The 21,943-nt window shown below is 43.7% G+C and overlaps 1 protein-coding gene across 2 annotated transcripts in view; it reads left to right on the top strand.

Moving 5' to 3' along the window:
* Positions 1-21,943, top strand: part of LOC119957835 (protein Smaug homolog 1) — a 72,242-nt gene that overhangs the window by 20,902 nt on the left and 29,397 nt on the right. The window contains exons 2-3 of one of the 2 annotated variants that reach the window (XM_038785974.1): positions 5,415-5,930; positions 19,840-20,106. In XM_038785974.1, the coding sequence (XP_038641902.1) occupies positions 5,415-5,930; positions 19,840-20,106 (783 nt within the window). The remainder of the gene's footprint in view (positions 1-5,414; positions 5,931-19,839; positions 20,107-21,943) is intronic. The other variant, XM_038785976.1, reaches the window with a different exon arrangement.

The following is a 21,943-nucleotide window of genomic DNA, read 5'->3' as shown; positions in this document are numbered from 1 at the left end:
TAAGTCTGCCCAGGGGATTAGATTTGTGACACTGCTCTGTACAACTTTCATTTGCCCTATTCAACACTTGAGGGAACTTTCCCCATTCAAACAATCCTGAGTACTGTATTGACTTCAATCCTTTTAAATTTACTCTCAACAGCAAGTAAATGCATTCTGTCTTGTGACGCTGTTACATTTTATCACCTTGTTTTGATTCAAACTGTTGAGCTGTTCTACAATTAAGCTGTTACGGGTTTGAAACAATTCACTCAATATGTGCGGAGATGTGAATGTTCTGACCTTGACCATGCTGATGTGATTGGGAGGGTTGTTGGTGAGATTAGGCTCGATATTTGGATACAGAATTTCCTTTGAAATCTACCCAGAACAATCTTTGGTCTTCTATCATTTCCTTTTGTTTTAATGAGATTTTCAAATTGAAACCTTATGGTACAGAATATCTGAATGGAGTTGCAGATCAGGACTGTAGTTAAGCTTGGTATGCTTGATACAGCCATGATGCTTTTTAAGTTTTGGCCCATGTGTAATGCAATTGCAACATAGTTTAGAAAATAAAATGCTGTTTAAATCGAAAGTCTGCAACTGCTGCTATGCATTTACAACAAGGTCATTTCTTTCTGTTCCCTTCACTTTATTTTCATCCCTTTTGAAAAATACTGACCTCTGTTGAGAGACGGTTTAAAAGATGTTGATGGCTGGAAGGTACCATTCCAGGGCAGGGGGGATGGGCGCGATGGCTTTCAAAGGAGGGTAGGTGGGGGGGGGGCTGTATGGGAGAGGAGGCGGAGGGGAAAGGGGACATCCTTGGATTGTGGAAAGGGGGGGGGGGGGGGAAATGACATAGGCAGATGCTGTGAGAGTAATGGATATAGCATCAGTGATCACATGGGGAGGATGTAATGGCAATGGATCAAGTACTATTGTAGTAAAAATACTAATTTTGCTACATATGTGATGTGGGTCTCCCAAGTTTAAACCATGGAGGTGTCACTATTTCATTTATTTGTTTTCAAATAAAGACCCGCGTCAGTTTGTGGCTTCATGTTTGGAGCTTGTTGTTTTTGTGTCATCGCCCTGCACCTCGCATCTTATCCGGACAAGAGAGAGACTGCTTTAGATTGCTGCCTGCACGTCAAGTAGCACTTCAGTTGTCTGTCTCACTGATTAGTTTTGTGCTTTTATTTAAGTCTGCTTCTGGAGGGAATGCGCCAGGCCTCCTTATGTCAATCTTAATGAGACTAAAAGACTCCCTTCATATAGAGTGCAGTGCCAGCATATTATTCATTCCTTGGTACAACATGTTTGAATTCAACAGCACCATTACGTAATTTGCAGTTGTTCCAAACCTAATTTTAATTTGTGCTTTTTCTTTTTTTGCTCACATCTGTAATAGAACATACAGTGCAGAAGGAAGCCATTTGGCCCATCGGGTCGGCACCGACCCACTTAAGCCCTCACTTCCACCCTACCCCGTAATCCAATAACTCCTCCTAACCTTTTTGGTCACTAAGGGCAATTTATCATGGCCAATCCACCTAGCCTGCATGTCTTTGGACTGTGGGAGGAAACTGGAGCACCCGGAGGAAACACACGCAAACATGAGGAGAACGTGTGGACTCCACACAGACAGTGACCCAGTGGTGAATCGAACCTGGGACCCTGGTGCTGTAAAGCCACAGTGCTAACCACTTGTGCTACCGTGCTGCCCAACTTGAGTAGTCAGCAATGGAGTGCATCAACTTGCATTATTATGACATGAAGCTGACTGAGATGCTCCTTTGTAGGAGGTAATTAAAACAGTGACCATATTTAGTTTCTTTGCTTTCCCCTTAAGTTTGTTGGGATTTTGCTCTCCCCCCCCCCCCCCCCCCCCCCCCCCCCCAATTCTAATGCAAAGTCTGTTGTCCCAATTACTACTTAACCCAGACATGCAAGTGTAAAAATTATTGAGCAGAATTGACTGGGCTGCTTGGACCTAACAAGGTATGGTATCTATAGAGGGAACATAGTCCGGCACAGCTGGAAATTCCCCAGGAAGGAAGAGGTAATGACCTGGGAATTGTGTGACACATAATGGGGAAACTGCTGGAATGAGGAAAAGGCAAAAAACCTCATAACTGGAGAACAAAAGTGAACCTCTAAATTTGTAATCCAATAATTTCATACAGCACGGGTCATTCAGCCCATCATTATTGTCAGGTCTTTGAAGGAGCTATAAAAAGAGGCCCGCTCCCATGTCCCTATGATCTATGCTTTGCACCAGTATTTCACATTACCTTGTAAATTAAAATACCAATGGTGACAGGTCTGTGATGGAGAATTGTGGGAGAAAATGAAGAGGATGAGCTACACATTGCCTCAAGAAGTATATTAGCACATTGAACTATACTGGTTTAAGTGTAATTTCCTAACAGTATTTTGATACCAGTATGTTGAACTGGTCTAATAACAATGCGTCACTTGTGTGTAGGTTTTTTCTTTTATAAATTTACAGTACCCACCTAATTCTTTCCAATTAAGGGGCAATTTAGCGTGGCCAGTCCTCCACCTAACCTGCACATCTTTGGGTTGTGGGGGCGAAACCCACGCAAACACAGGGAGAATGTGCAAACTCCACACAGACAGTGACCCAGAGCCGGGATCGAACCTGGGACCTCGGCACCGTGAGGCGGCAGTGCTATCCACTGCGCCACTTCGCTGCCTCATTGTCTGTAGGTTTCTATAGGCATAAAAATAGTAAAAGGACGGTAAAAAGGGGGAGTGAGGCCAATTAGAACCACGTGTGGAGGCAGAGGACATGACTTGAGGTACTGAGTACTTTGCATCAGTAGCGAGGAACAATCATAGTGGAAGAGGAAGTAGTTCAGACACTGGAAGGGCTAATGTTTAATCAGGAGATATTGGATCTTTGGGTGCATAAATGTTGATTAAGAACCAGGACTGCATGAGACCTGCCTGAGGATATTGGGGGAAGTAAGGTCAAGAATTGCAAAAGTACTAGGTTTTGATCCCTCCAGGGTGGTGCCAGTTGACTGGAAAATTCTAAATGTCCCAAAAAAACCAATCTGTTTTATTAATGATGTGGAGGTGCCGACGTTGGACTGGGGTGGGCACAGTAAGAAGTCTTAGAACACTAGGTTAAAGTCCAACAGGTTTGTTTTGAATCTCTAGCTTTCAGAGCATAGCTCCTTCATCAGGTAAGTCACTCACCTGAGGAAGCAACTGCACTCTGAAAGCTAGTGATTCGAAGCAAACCTGTTGGACTTTAACCTGGTGTAGTAAGACAGTTTTATTTTAGTGGTGGGAACGTTTTTAGAAACGATAATTCAGGACAAAACTAACAGCCACTTGGATGAATGTAGATTAAGTCTAGAAAGCCAGCACAGATTTCTTAACGGCAAATTATGCTCAACTAACTTGAATTTCTTGATGAGTTAACAAAGCGTTGACGAAGGTAATGTGGCTGATGGAGTGTATGTGATATTCCAAAAGTTGTTTGATAAAGTTTTACATAGCAGGCTTGTCGGAAGCCAAACTCCATGGAATAAAAGGGAAAGTGGCAGCTTAAATATGATATTGGTTGAATGACCGGAAACCATGGTGGTGACTGTGGTTTTCAGACTGGAGAAAGATATAGCGTGAAGTTCCCCAGGGGCCGGTACAACGGCCACCGCTTTTCTTGATATATATTAATGGCTAAGACTTGGGTGAGCAAGGCACAATTTCAAAATGTGATATGACACATGTGATTTGAATATCTTGAACTGTGAGGAGGGTAGCGATGGACATAAAGAGAAACAGGTGGGAATGGGTGGACAAGGTGGCAGATGAAATTTAATGCTAAAGCATTATGCTGAACCTTTATAAAACACTGGAGTAGTGTGTCCAATTCTAGCGTTTCAATTTCGGAAGGATATGATGGTATTGAAGATGGTGCAGAAGCAATTTGCAAGAATGGATCTAGGGGTGAGGAACATCCGTTGCCTTGACAGATTGGAAAAGCTGGAGCTGTTCTTTCAGCAGAGAGGGTTAGGAGGAAACTGGATAGAGGTGTTCACAATTATTAGGGATCTTGACAGTGCAGTCCAAGCAATTGTTAGGAAACGGAGGACACTAATTGCAGATGAATGGAAAGAGAATCAAAGGTGATGTGAAAATATTTCTGACCCTGTGTGGTTAGATATAACTCTTGCAGAGAGCCAGCATGGGCTTGACCAGTCAAATAGCTGCCTCTTGGGCTGTGGCGATTCAGTCATTCTATATCGTTAAAATCCCTTTTGGGGCAGCATGGTGGCACAGTGGTTAGCACTGGGACTGCAGTGCTGAGGACCCGGGTTCGAATCCTGGCTCCTGGTGTGGGGTTTGCACATTCTCCCCGTGTCTGCATGGGTTTCACCCCCACAACCCAAATATGTACAGAGTAGGTGGATTGGCCACGCTGATTTGCCCCTTAATTGGAAAAATAATAATTGGGTACACTAAATTTATTTTAAAAAATTAAAATCACTTTTGACAGTTAACAAATATGCAAGTCCCAAACGACATTCACTGCTCAAAAAGGCAGTAGAGTGGCACAGTGATTGGCACTGCTGCCTCACGCCAGAGACCTGCGTTCGATTCCGGCCTTGGGTGACTGATTAATACAGCCGTGATTAATACGTGGATAGAGTGGGGAGTGGGCCTTGGTAGAGTGCTCTTTCGGAGGGTTAGAGCAGACTGTAGGGTTTCTATGGATTATCATAGAATTTACAATGCAGAAGGAGGCCATTCAGCCCATCGAGTCTGCCCCGGCTCTTGGAAAGAGCACCCTACCCAAGGTTAACGCCTTCACCCTATCCCCATAACCCAGTAACCCCACCCAACACTAAGGGCAATTTAGATCTTTGGACTGTGGGAGGAAACCGGAGCACCCGGAGGAAACCCACCCACACACTGGGAGGATGTGCAGACTCCGCACAGACAGTGACCCAATCCGGAATCGAACCTGGGACCTTGGAGCTGTGAAGCGATTGTGCTCTCCACAATGCTACCGTGCTGCCCAAATAATGAATGGTCAAGGCATATTTAGCTCCCATTGAACATTGTTGAATACTAAATTACAGCTGTGTTTTTGTGTCCATTCCACCTTGTGCCATCCAATGTTTAGTTGATAGTTGAGAGGTTTTCTAGGCTTGGCTGCATTGCATTTCCCACCTTGCCCAAAATAAAAAGCTGGATGTTTAGGTTTCTGCTTGGCAGGTGATTGATCCAAAATCTCCCATTATTCATATGTTGAACTTGAATTTGTGTTTTCAGGTAAATGACTGTTCAGGTGGGCTAATGTTGCATGTAATTATGACGCTTATGAAAACTTAGGAAGAGGACAAAGCTTTATTTCCGGAGGTTTGAATTGTACTTTGTTCGTTTTGCAGCTTTCATCAGTCAATGGCACCAGGACCCGAAGGAAAAGGTTGTTCTGCAGTTGCTTTCCCATCTTCCTTTACTTCAGCCTGGGAACGTGGAGGCAAAGTCTGAGTATATGAAACTGCTGCAGAAGGTGCTGGCCTATTCCATTGATAGCAATCTGTTCATCGAGGAGAGTAGACAGCTGTTATCCTATGCACTAATCCACCCTGCCACCTCACTGGATGACCGGAGTTCTCTGGCCTTATGGCTAACCCACTTGGAGGAGCGCATGTCGAGCAACTACAGTTCACAAAATGTGGGGCCGGCAGACTCTATTTACACAGGAGTGTACAACCAAAATCAACGGCAGAATGTCGAAGACAAGCTAAATGAATGGCAAAATCGAGTGGATAGCAGCATGTGTGTCACTGTCCCTGCTTGGCAGGACAAGCCAATGACCTGTGAGAATGGACATCTGCCTTTGCAAACGTCTGCATCGGTGCCATCTGCCATGAACAACATTGGAAGCAATGCAAGTACAGGTAAGGAAGATGTTTGATTTATCAAGTTTGAACATCAGTGGTGGCTCACGCTTGAAGCTTTGTGCTGAATGTTTCTGGCATCATTGCGGGACATTTTGTCAGTGTGGTTGTTGAAGACCTATTTGTTGGCCAGAGTGGCCGCATCACCAAAGTGGACTTTGCATTCATCCTATTCTCTTCTACAAGTACTATCTTCACTGGCCAATACACAAGATTTTTTGGCATTAAAAATGTTTAAAGATACTTTCCCTGCCACTGGATAAAAGCAGCGCTCGTTTTGATCCATGGTAATCCACACCTATCAGAATGTCTAGGACTCGCTTCTTAATATTAGTATGTAAATCTAGACCATCAATGATGGTAGGCAGCCTGATCATGGAAGACCTTAGGGGTTTACCTGATCAATCCGTGCTTGATAACCTTACAGCAGACGTTCTTGGACATTATTTGTGATCAGTAAAACTGGTTGAATGTTTAAAATTACCTCTACTCCGGAGTTGCTTTTACATACAAAATAATGAACAAACTAAGTTTAAACGTCGGGCTGAATTGGTGGTTCGCGAACCGTAGAAATTGCAGCATACTTGGAGGCTGTTCGACCCTTAGTAATTATGGTGGTACTAGATGTTCAGTTATCAACTCTGATTACACTTTAATCAGAACTGCAGTTTTTTTTCCAGACGATTAAAGTCTGCCAGCAAGCTCTTGTGGATGAGCATTTTATACTCTAATTTTAAAATTCTCGTCCGTGGTTTTTCAAATCTCCCAATATCCTCGTTCCTCCCTAGTTGTGTCACATCCTCCAGCACTCCCAAGATTTCTGGCCTCTTGCATACCCCTAATTTTAATTGTGCCACCATTGGCTGCCAAAACTCTGAAATCTCCTCCCAAAATCTCTGCACCTTTCTACTACTCTCCCTTCCTTCTCCTTAAAACCTACCTTTTTGACCAAGCTTTTCGTCACCTGCCCTAATCTCTTTATGCGGCTCAGTGCAAGGTTTTGCTGATGCTCCCTGTGAAGCTCTTGGGACATGTGCAACATTTTCTGTACAAATACAAGTTATTGTTGACTTTCCCTTTATTCGTCCAATGATCTGGAATTTCCCCCCCACCCACACACACACACATACACATATGCACACAGTTCTCAATTCACCAGTTACTGCAACAAATTTACGGGCAGCATGGTAGCACAGTGGTTAGCACTGTTGCTTCACAGCGGCAGGGTCCCAAGATCAATTTCCGGCTTGGGTCACTGTGCGGAGTCTGCACGCTCTCCCCGTGTCTGTGTGGGTTTCCTCCGGGTTCTCTGGTTTCCTCCCACAAGTTCCGAAAGACATGCTTGTTAGGTGAATTGAACATTCTGAATTCTCCCTCAGTGTACCCGAACAGGTGCCGGAATGTGGTGACTAGGGGCTTTTCACAGTACTTCATTGCAGTGTTAATGTAAGCCTACTTATGACAATAATAAAGATTATTATATCTTGCTGTTCACCTTTTCATTGTAATGTGCATTAAGATATAGGTGCTGAACCCGTTAACCCTCCCTGGTCCAATAGAACATGGTCCACTTTCTACCAGAAAAACAATTTTTTTTCTTCAAACCATCAATCAAACCAACAGAAAAACTTGCAGTTTGACACCTTTTATACCCTCTGTCTCAAAGCACTTCATATCCAATTAATTATTTTTGAAATGTTAGTCATAGTTATGGTTGATTAGTAGCGTTGTAAAGTGAATCAATGCCTGCGGTACATGCTAATGCTGACCTCTGCTTATACCAAAGTTTATCTCGTTCAAAATGGCACTGGGTAACGATTACAATTTAGCCAAGTGGTTCTGCTTCTGTTGAGCGATGAAAGCAATCTTTTGTCAGATTTGAAGTTTAATAATGCATTATGTAATTGTTTGTATTCAGTTAGTGGTTTGCATGATTTTTACGTAGCTGTACAATTCTATTGGCGTGAAGGAAGACCTAAAAAGTCCTTTTCACAGGTGTGCGAGTAATTTGCATGTGGCAGTTTGCTGTGAGTTGGTTGTTTTCCACATTCAACACTACCTGTTGAATAAATTCGAGTTGTTGGTTAAAAGCTGTAGTCGGGTACTCTCTCCAAAGATACTAGACCAAAATTCATTTTGCTACAAGTGTAAGATCTCATCTTGCATGGCACTGCATCGAAATGTTCAGTAGTACCCCGAAACATTCAGTTGGTAAATACACTCACCTTGTGAAAACAGCCAGGATGCTCTTCTGTTAGACTCCTGTGGCGGAATTCTCCGACCCCCTGGGAAGTCGGAGAATCGCCCGGGGCCGGCGTCAATCCCGGCCCTCTGTGTCCTGAATTCTCCGCCCCCTGAGATTCGGCGTGGGCGGGAATCGCGGCGGGCCCCCCCGCGGCGATTCTCCGGCCCGCGATGGGCCGAAGTCCCACCGCTGACAGGCCTCTCCCGCCGGCTGGAATCAAAACACCTACCGGATTGGCGGGGCGATCTGACCCTGGGGGGGTGCCCCCGCGGTGGCCTGGCGTGCGATCGGGGCCCACCGATCGGCGGGCGGGCCTGCGCCGTGGGGGCACTCTTTTTCTTTCGCCCCGCCTTAGCCTTCACCGTGGCAGGGACGGAAGAGACCCCCTCCCCTGCACATGCGCTGGTATGATGTCAACAGACGCTGATGCACCGGCGCATGCGTGGACTTCCGCTGGCCGGCGAAGGCCTTTTGGCCCCAGCTGGTGGGGCGCCAAAGGCCGTTCACACCGGCCGGCGGAGCGGGAACTACTCCGGCGTGGGCCTAGCCCCTCAACGTGAGGGCTTGGCCCCTCTCCGCACCTTTGGGGAGGCCCGACACCGGAGTATTTCACGCCACTCTGTCCCGGCGGGACCTCCCGCCCCGCCGGGTAGGGGAGAATCCCGGCCCTGGCTCTGCAAAGTTAGCTGGTGATAATGATGTGCTGGAATTGATGCTAATATTCTTTGACTGGGAAAGGCTGGCGAAGGTTTCTTTCATGTCCAGTGGCTGCAACCAGCAGTGCAGCGCTCCCCCAGTGCTGCACTGGAGTGTCAGCTTGCACACTGTTTGGAAATTGCTAAAATCCATCCAAAATCTCTGCTGAGGTCGGCAGTCACTGTCCTTTGCTATTCATGCACTGTGACATTGATAACCATATGAGAATATGGACATGGTACAGAGTGATATCATGTCCTGTTGATCCCTGAATGTGGAAAATTGTTTCATACCCTCGCAAACCTAATAGATGTGGCACTTTGCACTGAGCTAACTATGTATTTCAGCGCTAGAGTAACTTGCCATTCCGATTTTTCTGGATTCTGTACGAATGTTAAACACAAGGGGAGAATTTTAAGTACGGTGAAGAAATATTTTGTCTGTGTGTGCAGTAGAACTTCCAGAAAGAAGGTAACTATTTGGCTAAGGAGTGCCAAACTTAATATGAGCAGAGAAAAGGTTTTGGCGAAACCTCTGGGTCTAAAATCCAACAGATGCCTATGACTTGATGGCCTACTGCCAGAGACGGTGGATGCACTGAGTGTAGTTTTCCAAAATGTATTTGATTCTAGAACTGTCCCAGTGGATTGGCGGTTAGAAAATGCAGCTCTGCTATTTAAGAAAGGAGGGAGAGAGCAAATGGGGAACTGCAGACCGGTTAGCCTGAGATCATCTGGCATATATTATTAAGGAAGTCTTTAACAAAGCATTTAGAAAATCACGATGTAATCAGAGAGTTGGTATGGATTTAAGAAAGGGAAATTGTGTTTGACAAAATTGTTAGAATTTATTTTGGGATGTCATCAGTAGGGTAGATAAAGGGGAACCAGTCTATGTGATATACTTGGTTTTCCAAAAAGCATTCGGTAAGAACTCAAAACCACGGTATGCACCTCCTGCTCTATGTGGGCAGCCGGGCACATTTCCAGTCTCTGGGACCAGCATGTGTGCAGGAAATGTGTTGAGCTTCAGGAAGCTCTGGTTTCAGCGGTGGAATTGTGACTGGGGCCACTGGAGCATCCATGAGTCAGAGCCTCAAGGAGTGTGCGTTTAGAGAGGTGTTCCCACTGCAGCTGGGGGAATTTGTTTTTCTTTTTTTTTTAATTTAGAGTACCCAATTATTTTTGTCCAATTAAGAGGCAATTTAGCGTGGCCAATCCACCTAACGAGCACATCTTTGGGTTGTGGGGGCGAAACCCATGCAAACACGGGGAGAATGTGTAAACTCCACATGGACAGTGACCCACGGCCGGGATTCGAACCCGGATCCTCAGTGCCGTAGGCAGCAATGCTAACCACTGTGCCGCCGTGCTGCCCCAAGCTGGGGGAATTTGAAGAAGCAGGCAGTTGGGTGACCGGACAGTCCTGGAGAGACAGTCAGGTAGTTCAGGAGTTCCCTAGGATCCAGCTCGCAAATCTCTATTCCCTTTTGGAGGCTGATGTTCCACCAGGAAGTGCAGACAGAGCCAAGCTTCTGTCACCTCAAGCAGCCTGTCTCTGCAGGAGTGGAAGGGGGGGGGGGGGGGGTCTGGATGTCACTGAACGGCTGCAGGACATCCTGAAGGGGGAGGGTGATAAGGCAGAGGTTGTAGTACCATGTTGATACCAATGACATAGGCAGAAAGAGGGATGAGGCCCTTAAGAATTCCGGAAGCTAGGCAGTAGACTTAAAAAGCAGGACCTCTCTGACTGTAATCTCTGCATCACTCCCAGTGCCATGTGCTAGCAAGCACAGAAATAAGAGAATAGTTTAGATTAATGCATGGCTTTAGAGTTGGTGCAGGAGGGATTCCTGGATTACTGGGACTTATCCTGGGGAAGGTAAAACCTGTACAAGCGGGATAGTCTACATCTGAACCAGAATGGGACTAATGTCCTTGCATGTGGGTTTGCCAGGGCTGTTGAATGGAATTTTAAACTAATTTGGCAGGGTTGGGGGGGGGGGGGGGGGGGGGGGGTGTACACAGACTGTTAGCAGAATAAAGTCACAGCATAATAACAGAAAAACAATCAAGTCCGAAGTAGTATTAAGTTTCAAGGAAGTAAAACAAGGCTGGATGGCCTCTAATTTACTGGCAGTAGCATTACAGGTAAAACGGATGAGTTAAGGGCGAGGATTGACGCGTGAAATAGTGATATAGTCGCCATTACAGAGGCGTGGTTGTGGCGGGCAAGATTGATAGCTCAACATTCCGGGATATAGAATCTTCAGGTGAGATGGGGAGGGGGTTATAGAGGAGGCATTGCATTATTAGTTAAGCAGTCAGTTACTGGAGTAAGGAGAGATGATATCTTGGTGGGGCCATCGAATGAAGCTTTGTGGGTAGAGTTTAGGAATAAAAAGGGGACAGCCAAATTGATAGGTGTTTATTATAGAGCCCTGTATAGTTGGCGGGAAATTGAGGAGCAACTATGTGTACAATACGCAGAGGTGTGTAAAAATAACAATCATGTCATGTGAGAGTACCTTTTAAGAAATGGGTGTTTATCGGTGATGTCAGAGTGTGGGTGGAGCTGGGCTGTCTGTCAGCTTTTTACTTTCGTTTTAGGCTGTTTGCTGCAGGGTGTCTTTTAGTTTTGTTTTCAGTGTTGGAGCTGAAGCCAGACCAAGCAGGTGTACTGCTGTTCTCTGCCATCAAAAGACTATCTTTTGATCATTTGGTGAATTCAGAATTATAAATGTTCTCAGTAGTGAATGTAAACCTAATGTGCTTCTGTTTAAAGGTGTTTATTTTGTCTTCTGGATGTTGTTTGGCATAACAATAGTGTAATTCTGTTAGGTGATTTCAACTTTCCCAACATTAATTGGGATAGTTATTGTGTTAAGGGCTTAGATAGTGGATTTTATTTAAATGTTTACAGGAGAACCTTTCAGATCAATATGTAGAGTGTCCAACAAAGGTTGGCACAGTGCTGATCCTAAATCTGGGGAATGAAGCCAGACAGGTGGTTGAGGTGGTGGCGGGGAGAGTTTGAGTGATAGTACTGCACCATAGTACAATTTAAGCTTGTTATAGACAAAGCAATAAACAAGTTGCAAAAAAAACTTTTGAGGGGGAGAGCAGATTTTAGTGAAATAAGGCAAGATCTGGCGAAGGTAGACTGGGAAGAGCTACTTGTGAGAAAATCTACAGAAGAGCAGTGGGAGGGGATGTTCCAGAAAGAATTGGGGAGGGTACAAGCCCAACATGTTCCCTCAAAGGTGATGGGAAGGAAAACAAGCCCAGAGAACCATGGATGACCAGAGATATTCAGGATACGATGAGAAGGAAAAGAGAGACTTTTAGCAAGTACAAGAAGCGAAGCAGTGGAGGCATTAATGGAGTACAGAAAATACAGGATGGAGCTTATGAAAGCAATTAGGAGAGCAAAGAGGGGATATGAGAAAGCTCTGGCTGGTAAAAGTAGGGAAACTCAAGATAGTCTATAAGTTTATCAACGGGATGAGGATAACCAGGGAAAGAATAGGGCTCATTAGGGACCAATGGGGCAATCTGTGGGTGGAGCCAGAGGACATTGGTAGGGTGTTGAATGAATACTTCACATCCAACTTCACCCAAGAGAATGAGGATGCAGGTATGGAACTTGTGGAGAGAGAGAGACTATGAAGCTCTTGGGTAAATTGACATAGGGAGTGACAAGGTAATGGAAGTGTTGGCAAGCTTAAAAGTGGACAAATCTCCAGGTCGGGATGAATTGTGTCCCAGTCTGCTGTGGGAGGTGAGAGGAGATTGCAGTGGCTCTTACTCAAATGTTTTAATTCCTCTCTGGCCCACTGGGGAGGTGTCACTTTTCATGTTTGGCTTTAAGGTTTTATATTTTGAGTTAAATTTTATTTGTACTCTGAAACTTCTATATTGCACAGAAATATTTGCAAAACTGCTAAATGCAACTCCTTACAAAGGCCCAGTGGTGGAGGCCCTGCTGACTTGTTCCAAGGTGCAACCCTTGGCTTGTGTTTAGTTGGGGAGCACGACCGCACAATAAGTAAGATGTTACGGTTGTCCTCAGCACCCCAGTCTGGGAAGCTATCAAGAATAGCTATCAGTGACTTCTATTGGAGAGGAAATTGGTGAGAAAATAATTTGTACTGGCCTGATGTTCTATATAGTTGAAAAGTCTGTCACTGCTCTTGGCTCTTCTACTAAAGGATGTGCCGTATCTGTGGAATAGCTTCTCAACAATAGAGCCTTTGGAAGATGGAAGGGAAAGGTTACAATTTGCTTTTGCGCAAAGTACACTTTAAAGCTAGAAATCTTTGACTGCAGTGCCATATTTTAAGAATCATTCACTTCTTCCATCCACTCCTCTCCAGAGTATTTTAACAGTAGAAATATTTAGGCAGTTCAGTGAGTTGTTCCGGAAAACTGCCATAGGATAGATTACGAACTTTCACCACAAGTTTCAGAACATGGCTCCACAGCTTGGAATGGGGGAAGGGGAAAGAAAGGGAGAGCAGTACTTCCTCTGAAAGATAAAATAGCCTAGAAAGTCACCAGGCTGTCGCATGCATCTGGTTTTGGATTGACTGGCATTGGCTTAGGCCTGGGAGTATTTTGGTTGTCCACCCTCTTGCTGAAGGGCAAAACATAGTCCAGGAAGGGGGTCCTAAAGGAAAGAGAAAATAACTTATTAAAACAATTCCGAAAATGTCCGTTGCAGATGTTACATAATCGAAAACATGTGCGTTATAAAAGCTACAGAGAACATTCAGTACTCAACCGTGCCAGTGGTGTCAGTCTATATATAGCTTGGAACAAAAATGCCTGAAGGCAGTACATATCTACAGCTGTTTTTCTCCTCTGTGCAGTCAACTAAAATTAAGCATCTCAGGCTTTCTCTGAATGATATACAAGTGAAACCAGAAGAAATTAATGATCAACTTCAATCAGCTGTGATGACATATCACTGCTGAAAACATATTGACAGCCGTCCAGTTCTGATTAGTTTTATTCTAGAATATGGCTAGTTCTGTACTCTGTTATATTGAGGTACACGAGGGTGTTTTTTGCTGCCTTCTGCAGATGTTTAAATGCCAGTGTGAGGCGACTACTGATATCTGTTGTCTGCTCTCTCATTCTTGCTATCATAGGCCAGTAATGCAGTTTTGACACTGCTTGCTTGTTGGGATCTTTCCTGGTGAGCCTGAAGATCTGTATTCGGGTTGAGCGAGTCGCTAAGATGGCGGCATAAAGCCATATGGCAGATGCTGTATTACCCAATTTACTGCATATCCTAATTGGGCAAATTTGGCGAGATAGAAGTTGACAACCGGCCCTGTTGTGGTTCATCTGCAGTGATTGGGGACAATCGGTTGTTAGTCAGCTGTTGGCTGCCACAAGAACACGTGTGCACTCTAATCTTTTTTTGGTGCCAGCGGGAAATGTGAAGCAATGATCAGCTGATTTGCCAGTGTATTTTCTTAGTGTACCATTGGCAGTTATGGAGTATAAACACCAGCATGGACCTGTTGAGCCAAATGGCTCTTTTCTAAGCTGTAAATACTATCATCATGCTCCCTTATACGGCGGAAACCTGGTATTTTCTATAGTAGCAGTCTGTGTGAAATGTACTGCAGACTGTTAGACTAAAAGACAATTGTGCTCGTGTGGCTCTTGACTTTTTCTTTGTTCCTTCAGTTTCGATTTAGGGAAAACATCCACGTTGTACATTATTCCCTAGCTATGAGTTCACCCAGGCAATTAATGTTCCGGACAGCAGCCAACAGTACCGTAAGCATTCTGCTAGGACTACCTTGCTGCTCATATCTTGTATTTTTTTGCTGCAATAACACGCCCCAGGCTGGTGAGGCTGGGCATTGAAAGACCCCTTTCTACGATCAGAGAATGATGAACGTGAACACACACGCTCATCGCTTCTTCTCTTCAGTGCTCTGGAGCTATGCTGGGTCACTTTGGTCCAAATGCACGTTTTAAAGAAATGTCGATCGATTTTAAAAAAAATTATTAGAAAGCTGTCTCGATGGCGGCAGATAAATCTTTATTGGTTCAGGAGACCTCCATTTCCCCCCTTTTTAAAAAAAAAAAAAAAAAAATTAAAATGCTTATGAACTATTAATATCTCCTCTGACTAACCTATATGTTAATGCAGTAGCTTCATCCCAAACAAATGTTACCATCATGTTCATCTGTTTTCACTAACTGAGGTTTGTGTAAAGAGTTTACATATTTAGCATACTTGTGTGATCTCTGCCTATCCAAACTGTGTTTGCATACCTCAGGAAATGTGCCTAGTTTGTTAACTTGGTTTTCTAGTGTATCACTGGGACTTTTTAATATGCTGTGTTCTTCTGTATGAAGAAATTTTATTTTTCTTGTAAATTTAGAGTACCCAATTCTCTTTTTCCAATTAAGGGGCAATTTAGCATGGTCAATCCACCTAGCCTGCACATCTTTGGGTTGTGGGGGCGAAACCCACGCAAACTCCACATGGACAGTGACCCATGGCCGGGATTTAACCTGGGATCTCGGTGCCGTGAGGCAGCAGTGCTAACCACTGCACCACCGTGCTGCCCTCCATTAGCTCTTTATCTGTACCCAACTCTTTTATGACTTCTTAATTACAGCTCCAGCAGACACACAGTCTGAGTAACTCAACCTGGGTTCTTTAATAATATTAATGCAACAAATATAGACCTTAATCCAGGCCTTTAATAACATTACTGCTACAGTCTCTGTCTCTCTGTGTCTGTCTCTCTCTCGCTCGCTCTCTTTCTCTCTCGCGCTCTCTCTCTCTCTCTCTCTCGTGCCCCTCCCCCCGAGGAGGTAAACAACAAAATGTGAGAAATTTAGAGAATGAGAAAAGCTCCCTTATCACCTTGATTTAAATCTTGTAATCCACTCCTTTCTGTTAAAATTACTCATCCGCTCTCCCAATGATTCCTTTTGATATTCACTGTGTGTCACTAAAGTATTTTGCCAAGAAAGCTCCCAGAGGTTGATCATACAGGGTTTTTATTATGTGTGCAGATCCCTACTGAATAGAAAATTAATCCAGCTGCTGCTTTGAGCAATAATGTGCCTATTTTCAGCAATCTGAGTGGGAGACGGTGTTTACTATTTAATAGGGGGAAAAACGGAGTGGGAGACTGCAGTGTAGAAACAACAACTCTAGTGAAAGAAGCCATAGACATGCCTCCCTCTCCCCATCCCAAGGCGAAGTCCGGAATGTAGTAGGAAAAGATGATGGGCCAATTTCCTCTCCTGCACTGATTCACAGCCTAACCTTTTGTGACTGAGTGAAAATTCTCCGAAGCAGTGCGTGGCTTCTGCTTAGTAGCCCGATTTTAAGTTTGTGAATGTTCATATTTAAATCTAGTTTAATTAGGTAATTCTGCTTTTTGGATGAGCTTTTAATTACAAAAGAGGTCTCCCCTGTGCTGCTTGCTGCCATAAGTTGAGATTTCATAAATCTTGAATATTAAAAGCTTGTGGCAGTCAATTGATGTTTGACAACAGCAACTTGGATGAATGTGATAAAACACCCCAAAGCACTACTCAGCAGCCTTGCAAAGCAAAGTCTAATGGGGGCCACATGGAAATGTTAGGGCAGATAGGTCAGAGATCTGTTTTGAAGGACATCTTAAAAGAGGAAAGAGTTTTGGGAAGGGAATTTGAGAGTTTAAAGCCCTGGCAGCTGAAGGTACAGTCACCAGTGGTGGAGCAATAACTAAAGGGGATCAGGAAAGATACCACCTTTCAGAAGACAGCTCAGTCTGATTCCTCATTTATGTGATTCATTATATTGTCTCCCAGTCATTTTCCCCAAATTTTACTAATGCTCTCTATTTGAGCAACACACTCAAACCATTTAAAAAGGCATTGAAGGAAAATAGAATATTAAAACTTATTATTCTCTGCCATTTGAAGCATCCCATGCACTTCCATTTGGGCAGTAATAGTTGCGCACATTTTAAATTTGGTGTTCTGGCGTTTGGCACAGTAGCACAATGGTTAGCACTGTAGCTCCGCAGCACGGGGTCCCAAGTTCGATTCCCGGCTTGGGTCTCTGTCTGTGTGGAGTCTGCACGTTCTCCCCGTGTCTACGTGGGTTTCCTCCAGGTGCTCCGGTTTCCTCCCACAAGTCCCGAAAGACGTGATTGTTAGGTGAATTGGACATTCTGAATTCTCCCTCTGTGTACCCGAACAGGCGCCGGAATGTGGCAACTAGGGGATTTTCACAGTAACTTCATTGCAGTGTTAATGTCAGCCTACTTGTGACATAATAAAGATTATTGTTATTATTATTATATACTCTAGTGTACATGTCCCTAATTGTGGTCTCTTGAACATATTGTAAATGCTGTACCTTTGCTAACAGGTCATTAGCACATAGCATCTCGTATTTCTAAAACAACATTCATTTTAACTTCAGTTCATTTCCCTCAACCGAACAGACTCGTGGCTACATCTGATTACTACGACAGCAAACATTTAGGCCTCTGCCATTAGATACATGACAGTGGTGCAGGATGGCTTGTTATAAATGCCACCCTACCCAATGAGAAAGTTCCAAACCCCTCTTTTAGTGCTCCTAGATCAACTGAAATGAAATGAAAATCGCTTATTGTCACGAGTAGGCTTCAATGAAGCTACTGTGAAAAGCCCCTAGTCGCCACATTCCGGCGCCTGTCCAGGGAGGCTGGTACGGGAATCGAACCGTGCTGCTGACCTGCTTGGTCTGCTTTAAAAGCCAGTGATTTAGCCCAGTGAGCTAAACCAGGACCATCACACAGAGAGTTAACATAAAATGGCATTTGGAAGGACAACAAAAAGCTAAACAGCAAGTCGGAAGAGAACTTCTAAGATTTGATGCTATAATTACAAGAATTGATGCTTCTAATTAAACTGCACAAGTTGAAGGGAGCTCCTGTAAGCATTTGGAATCATTGTATGCAGTTCATGTCAATCCAATTAGAGCATGCAGAACTGTAAGCCAATATCTTGAACCTTGTACAAAAAATGTCGAGTGCCCCAGTATCTGTTGGTAGCTACTATTCAATGGAAAACTACAATACAGACGAAGCATTGAATAAGCTGGATTGATGAGTGAATTATTATTGACCTCCATACGCATGGCCTAGGGAGATGAAAAATTAGTAAGATTACTGACTCCAGTGGCGTTGGTAGAAAAATGAGAACATGCTTTTACCATTGTGATGAGTGGGAAAACCTAGGCAGAACAAGAAAAGGGATTTTCAAAAAAGTAACGCAGGGCTTGCCTCATGCATTGGGGTGTGTCAATGAGACTAGTCAATCTGAGCTGATCTCAATCAAGGCAGCAGCAGCTGGTCTGAACTAGGAGGTGGAAAATCTATCAGTGCTGCTGCTCCTGATCATTATCCATTAACTCCTGTAGGAACCTGCATGCATGATTGTTTGGTCAGGATGCATTGTGGCTCTATCAATAGTTATTGTCAAAGCAATCCGATGAGTAAGAGATCCACCCTAAGATAAGCAGCATCCATTGACCAGTAACCCAGAAAAGTTGGAGCTGGGAAATTGGCAAAATAAATTTAGTATACTTTTGTGTGACTAAGATCAGATGATTACCATTTATTTGAGAGGGCTGTTTAAAGTTGTGTTTCTCGATTTTGGTAGTAGGATGTCTTTTTCCAATGATTTAATAATCACAGATTCCCCCATCTACATTATATCATCTTAATATGAAAGTGCTACGTGAGTGTTTTAATATTGCTTTTAAGAAAACAGGCATTTACTTAAAGGTAAATACTGCAGAGTCTGTCTATCCTTGGCAGGAGAAAGGATGGCCCAGACAGCGAGTACAGGGAAAGGAAAGCAAGAATATGCCTCCGGCCACTTTTCGCTCATTCTTGACTACTACCTGAAACACTGCCTGTTTCCAACACCCTTTGGAATGTCTCTCTACAGACCCTATTTTGAGAGCTACTGTTTTATGAAACTAGGCCAATAAAGTTTCTAGTCTGTACACACAATGTATCTTTTTTGGAATAATCTTGCCCACTTGAGCCTTTGCAAATGTTAATTGGTGTTTAGTTTTCCCCCTTTACAATCCAGTATTTATGAGCAACCCTTGGTTCTAATGTAGTTGAGTATTTGTTAAAATCTCATCCATAGTTGGAGTCGCTGTTTAGGCATTAACCATCGTCTTCGTGGTGGAAGGATGCATTTTCCTATTTCCAACATTCTAATTCTGGGATATTAAAAATGCAAAAGAAAGCATGTGCTTTATAATAGATATATTGTACATCTGTTTATCATTTGACACGTTTGAACCTTCGGAATCAGCATTTATTTGTATGTGTGTGGAATGTTTCTGCCTTGAGTCATACTTGTCAGATCTCCGTGCAGATCTGTTGAGATTCTTAGAGAGTCCTCTGTTTTAAATCACGCTACACAAACTGCTCTGCTTTGGGTCTCCAGTTAACCAACATTTGGAGGAGAACATTAGAGATGGTGTTTGTAGGGTTGGAGTACAATGTGGTTAGATCTAGAGCAATCAAGAGCATTCGGTATTTATCGTTTTGGCACGAGACCCTTCAGTTGGGAGGAGTGGAGGTAGTTCAGGAAGAGGGCTCTGGATGCAGGTAGAGCCCATCCACCACCAGTTCAGACTACCCAGTCCCTTTTCGTGTTCACATAGTAGATAATGATTTTAAAATATTTAATAGTGAGATGCACAGCAATGCAAATTATTAACCAAGAAAGAAAGATTTAACATTTTACAATTCGGCTCAGGCTAGGGAGCTAGTTACTCTTTTGCAGGACTGAGCAGGACTGAACTCCTGAACCCTATCTTTTAAGTATTTTTTTTTGGTTTTGCCCACTATTTGTTGCAGGACGGAGCAAGTTTCTTCATTTAACTTTTTTTTTAAAAATAAATTAATGTGCCGTTTTTAATTTTCAGTTCTCCAAGGCCAAACCCAAACCAACCACAGTCCTCTGAAGCGCTCAGTTTCCCTCACCCCACCGATCAATATGACAAACCAGTCTGTGGTCAGCGAGTGGATGTCTCCAGATGACCTGCGTACCAGGGCAGTCTACGCCCCATCAGACCATGCACCGCTCTCCCCGCAGAGCAGCATAGCCTCCTCTGGGAGTGGCGGCAGTGAGCAGACAGAGGAACAGGGGTCAAGTCGCAACACATTTCAGGAGGAGGGGAGTGGCATGAAAGGTAAGAGACAATGACCAGGTTATTGGCTCAGAAATTGTGATTGAACGACACAAGAGTTTAGGCTGAAAGTCTGCATAAAGGTTAGGCGGTTAGGTGTAGGCTTGAGGGATAGGTGGAAACCTTTCACTCAGATTTGTTGACATAGTTATCAGGAAGGGCACTGCAGTGGAGAATAAAATTAGGATTGTTACGAACCCGACAGCTGGTCCGAGTGAATGTGATTGAGGTTGGTCTTTTGTGTTGGGATCCGACAGTGCTATAATCAAGATAAAGACAACTGTGATGAGGTGGATAGTTGGGTTTGGTCTGTGAAAGATCTTGTCAGTGTCACATTGAACATATTTCTATGAAAGGGGGTACTATTGCTTGAGCCATATTCATTCTGTAACTGGTCCTTGTGCCTTGATCACATACAGATCTTATTTTATCTAACCCACCCGTCTGCAGGAAAGGCAGTAACATGTACATAATTTGATCAGTAACTCAGAAAACATCTTAGAATACATTCCAGTAATTTGTTGATCTCTTTTCTCTTTTTATTTTTCCTGTGTATTGTTTGGTAGGGGGAGCCTTTCGAATGTTTTTTTCCAGAAGGGTAAAATGGAAGCATCAGCGGGTGCTGATGAACTTTATCGAAGCTAGGAGCTCAGGCTTCTGTACTGGACCAAATAGAATTCTTTATTGTTCAGATTTTTTCTTTCAAGTGAGCCTATAAACAGAATGCTTTTGAAGATGAAGTTATTTACATAGCATCTCATCACATTTCCAAAAAATATGTTTCTGTGCTCGCCTCCAATAAATTATTTGGAATTCCAATGATTGTTCTGCGGATAGATGTGACGGCCAATAAAATTCCGCAGGCAGCTGAGATAAGTGGCCTTTTTCTTCTATCCTAGAAGGCATTGGTTGAGCGAAGAATGTTGCCGGGGAACTGGGAGAACTCTGTTCCTTAAATATTCCACTGGAACAAGCAGTTTGGCCTTTAAGTAACTTGCCATCTAAAAGCTGAATCTATTGCATTTTAATACCCGGAAGGTGACGACTGGATGTCAGTTACCCTCCGCTATTCGCCTGAATAGTTACCTCGGCTCGTGCTGAAAAAGGGTGTTTACGGGCTGTTTGACCAAGAGAGAGTGAAAAACCACAGATCCAGAACTTCTTTCCAGCGGTGGCCATTGAATAATTATCAGGGGCACCATGTGATTGTTGTCTCTAGTTTGTATTTAGAATTGTTTTAAGTTTTCGGTATTTAGCAATTGAAAAACCGCAAGTGACATGCGTAGCTTTCATGGGGTGTTTTGTTTGCATCCTACGCAGGGCTTTTCACACTTGACAGACACTATTGCATCGGTCGAGGGTGGGAGAAAAAGCTCTTCTATCTTTTGGGGGTATTTGGACGTCGGATAATTATCCCAATTGAGCAGCTTTTTCCACTCCCTCAAATGTGTTGATTTATACTGTGGTTGCTACCTCGGCTGAGTGCCTGTTCTCAAAGCAGATAGTGCTCAGGTGATGAGTAAGGTTATGGTACAACAGGTGAGATCTGGGAGGGTGTGACTAATTAAACAGGATGTGCATCAGTAACACTATTTTCCAATATCTGACAGGAATACCTGAAATTTGAGTTGGACTCGTATAGTTCCATTTTAGTTCCTCTGTCTACATTTCCCCCTCTGCGGATGCTTTTGCTGTCTGATAACAGTAGATGCCTGAGGTGTTATAAGATAGTAACCCATCCGTCTGTTGCGATGACATTCATAAATTTCTGGAGCCTCACATGCTTGCTTTAAGAAGCAATTTAAAACTGGAATAGTTGCCTTTTAACATGACTCGGAAA

The sequence above is a fragment of the Scyliorhinus canicula genome, chromosome 27, assembly GCF_902713615.1.
Source record: "Scyliorhinus canicula chromosome 27, sScyCan1.1, whole genome shotgun sequence".
Taxonomy (NCBI): domain Eukaryota; kingdom Metazoa; phylum Chordata; class Chondrichthyes; order Carcharhiniformes; family Scyliorhinidae; genus Scyliorhinus; species Scyliorhinus canicula.
Note: the sequence above shows the minus strand (reverse complement) of the source record. Positions and strands in the feature narration are given on the sequence as shown.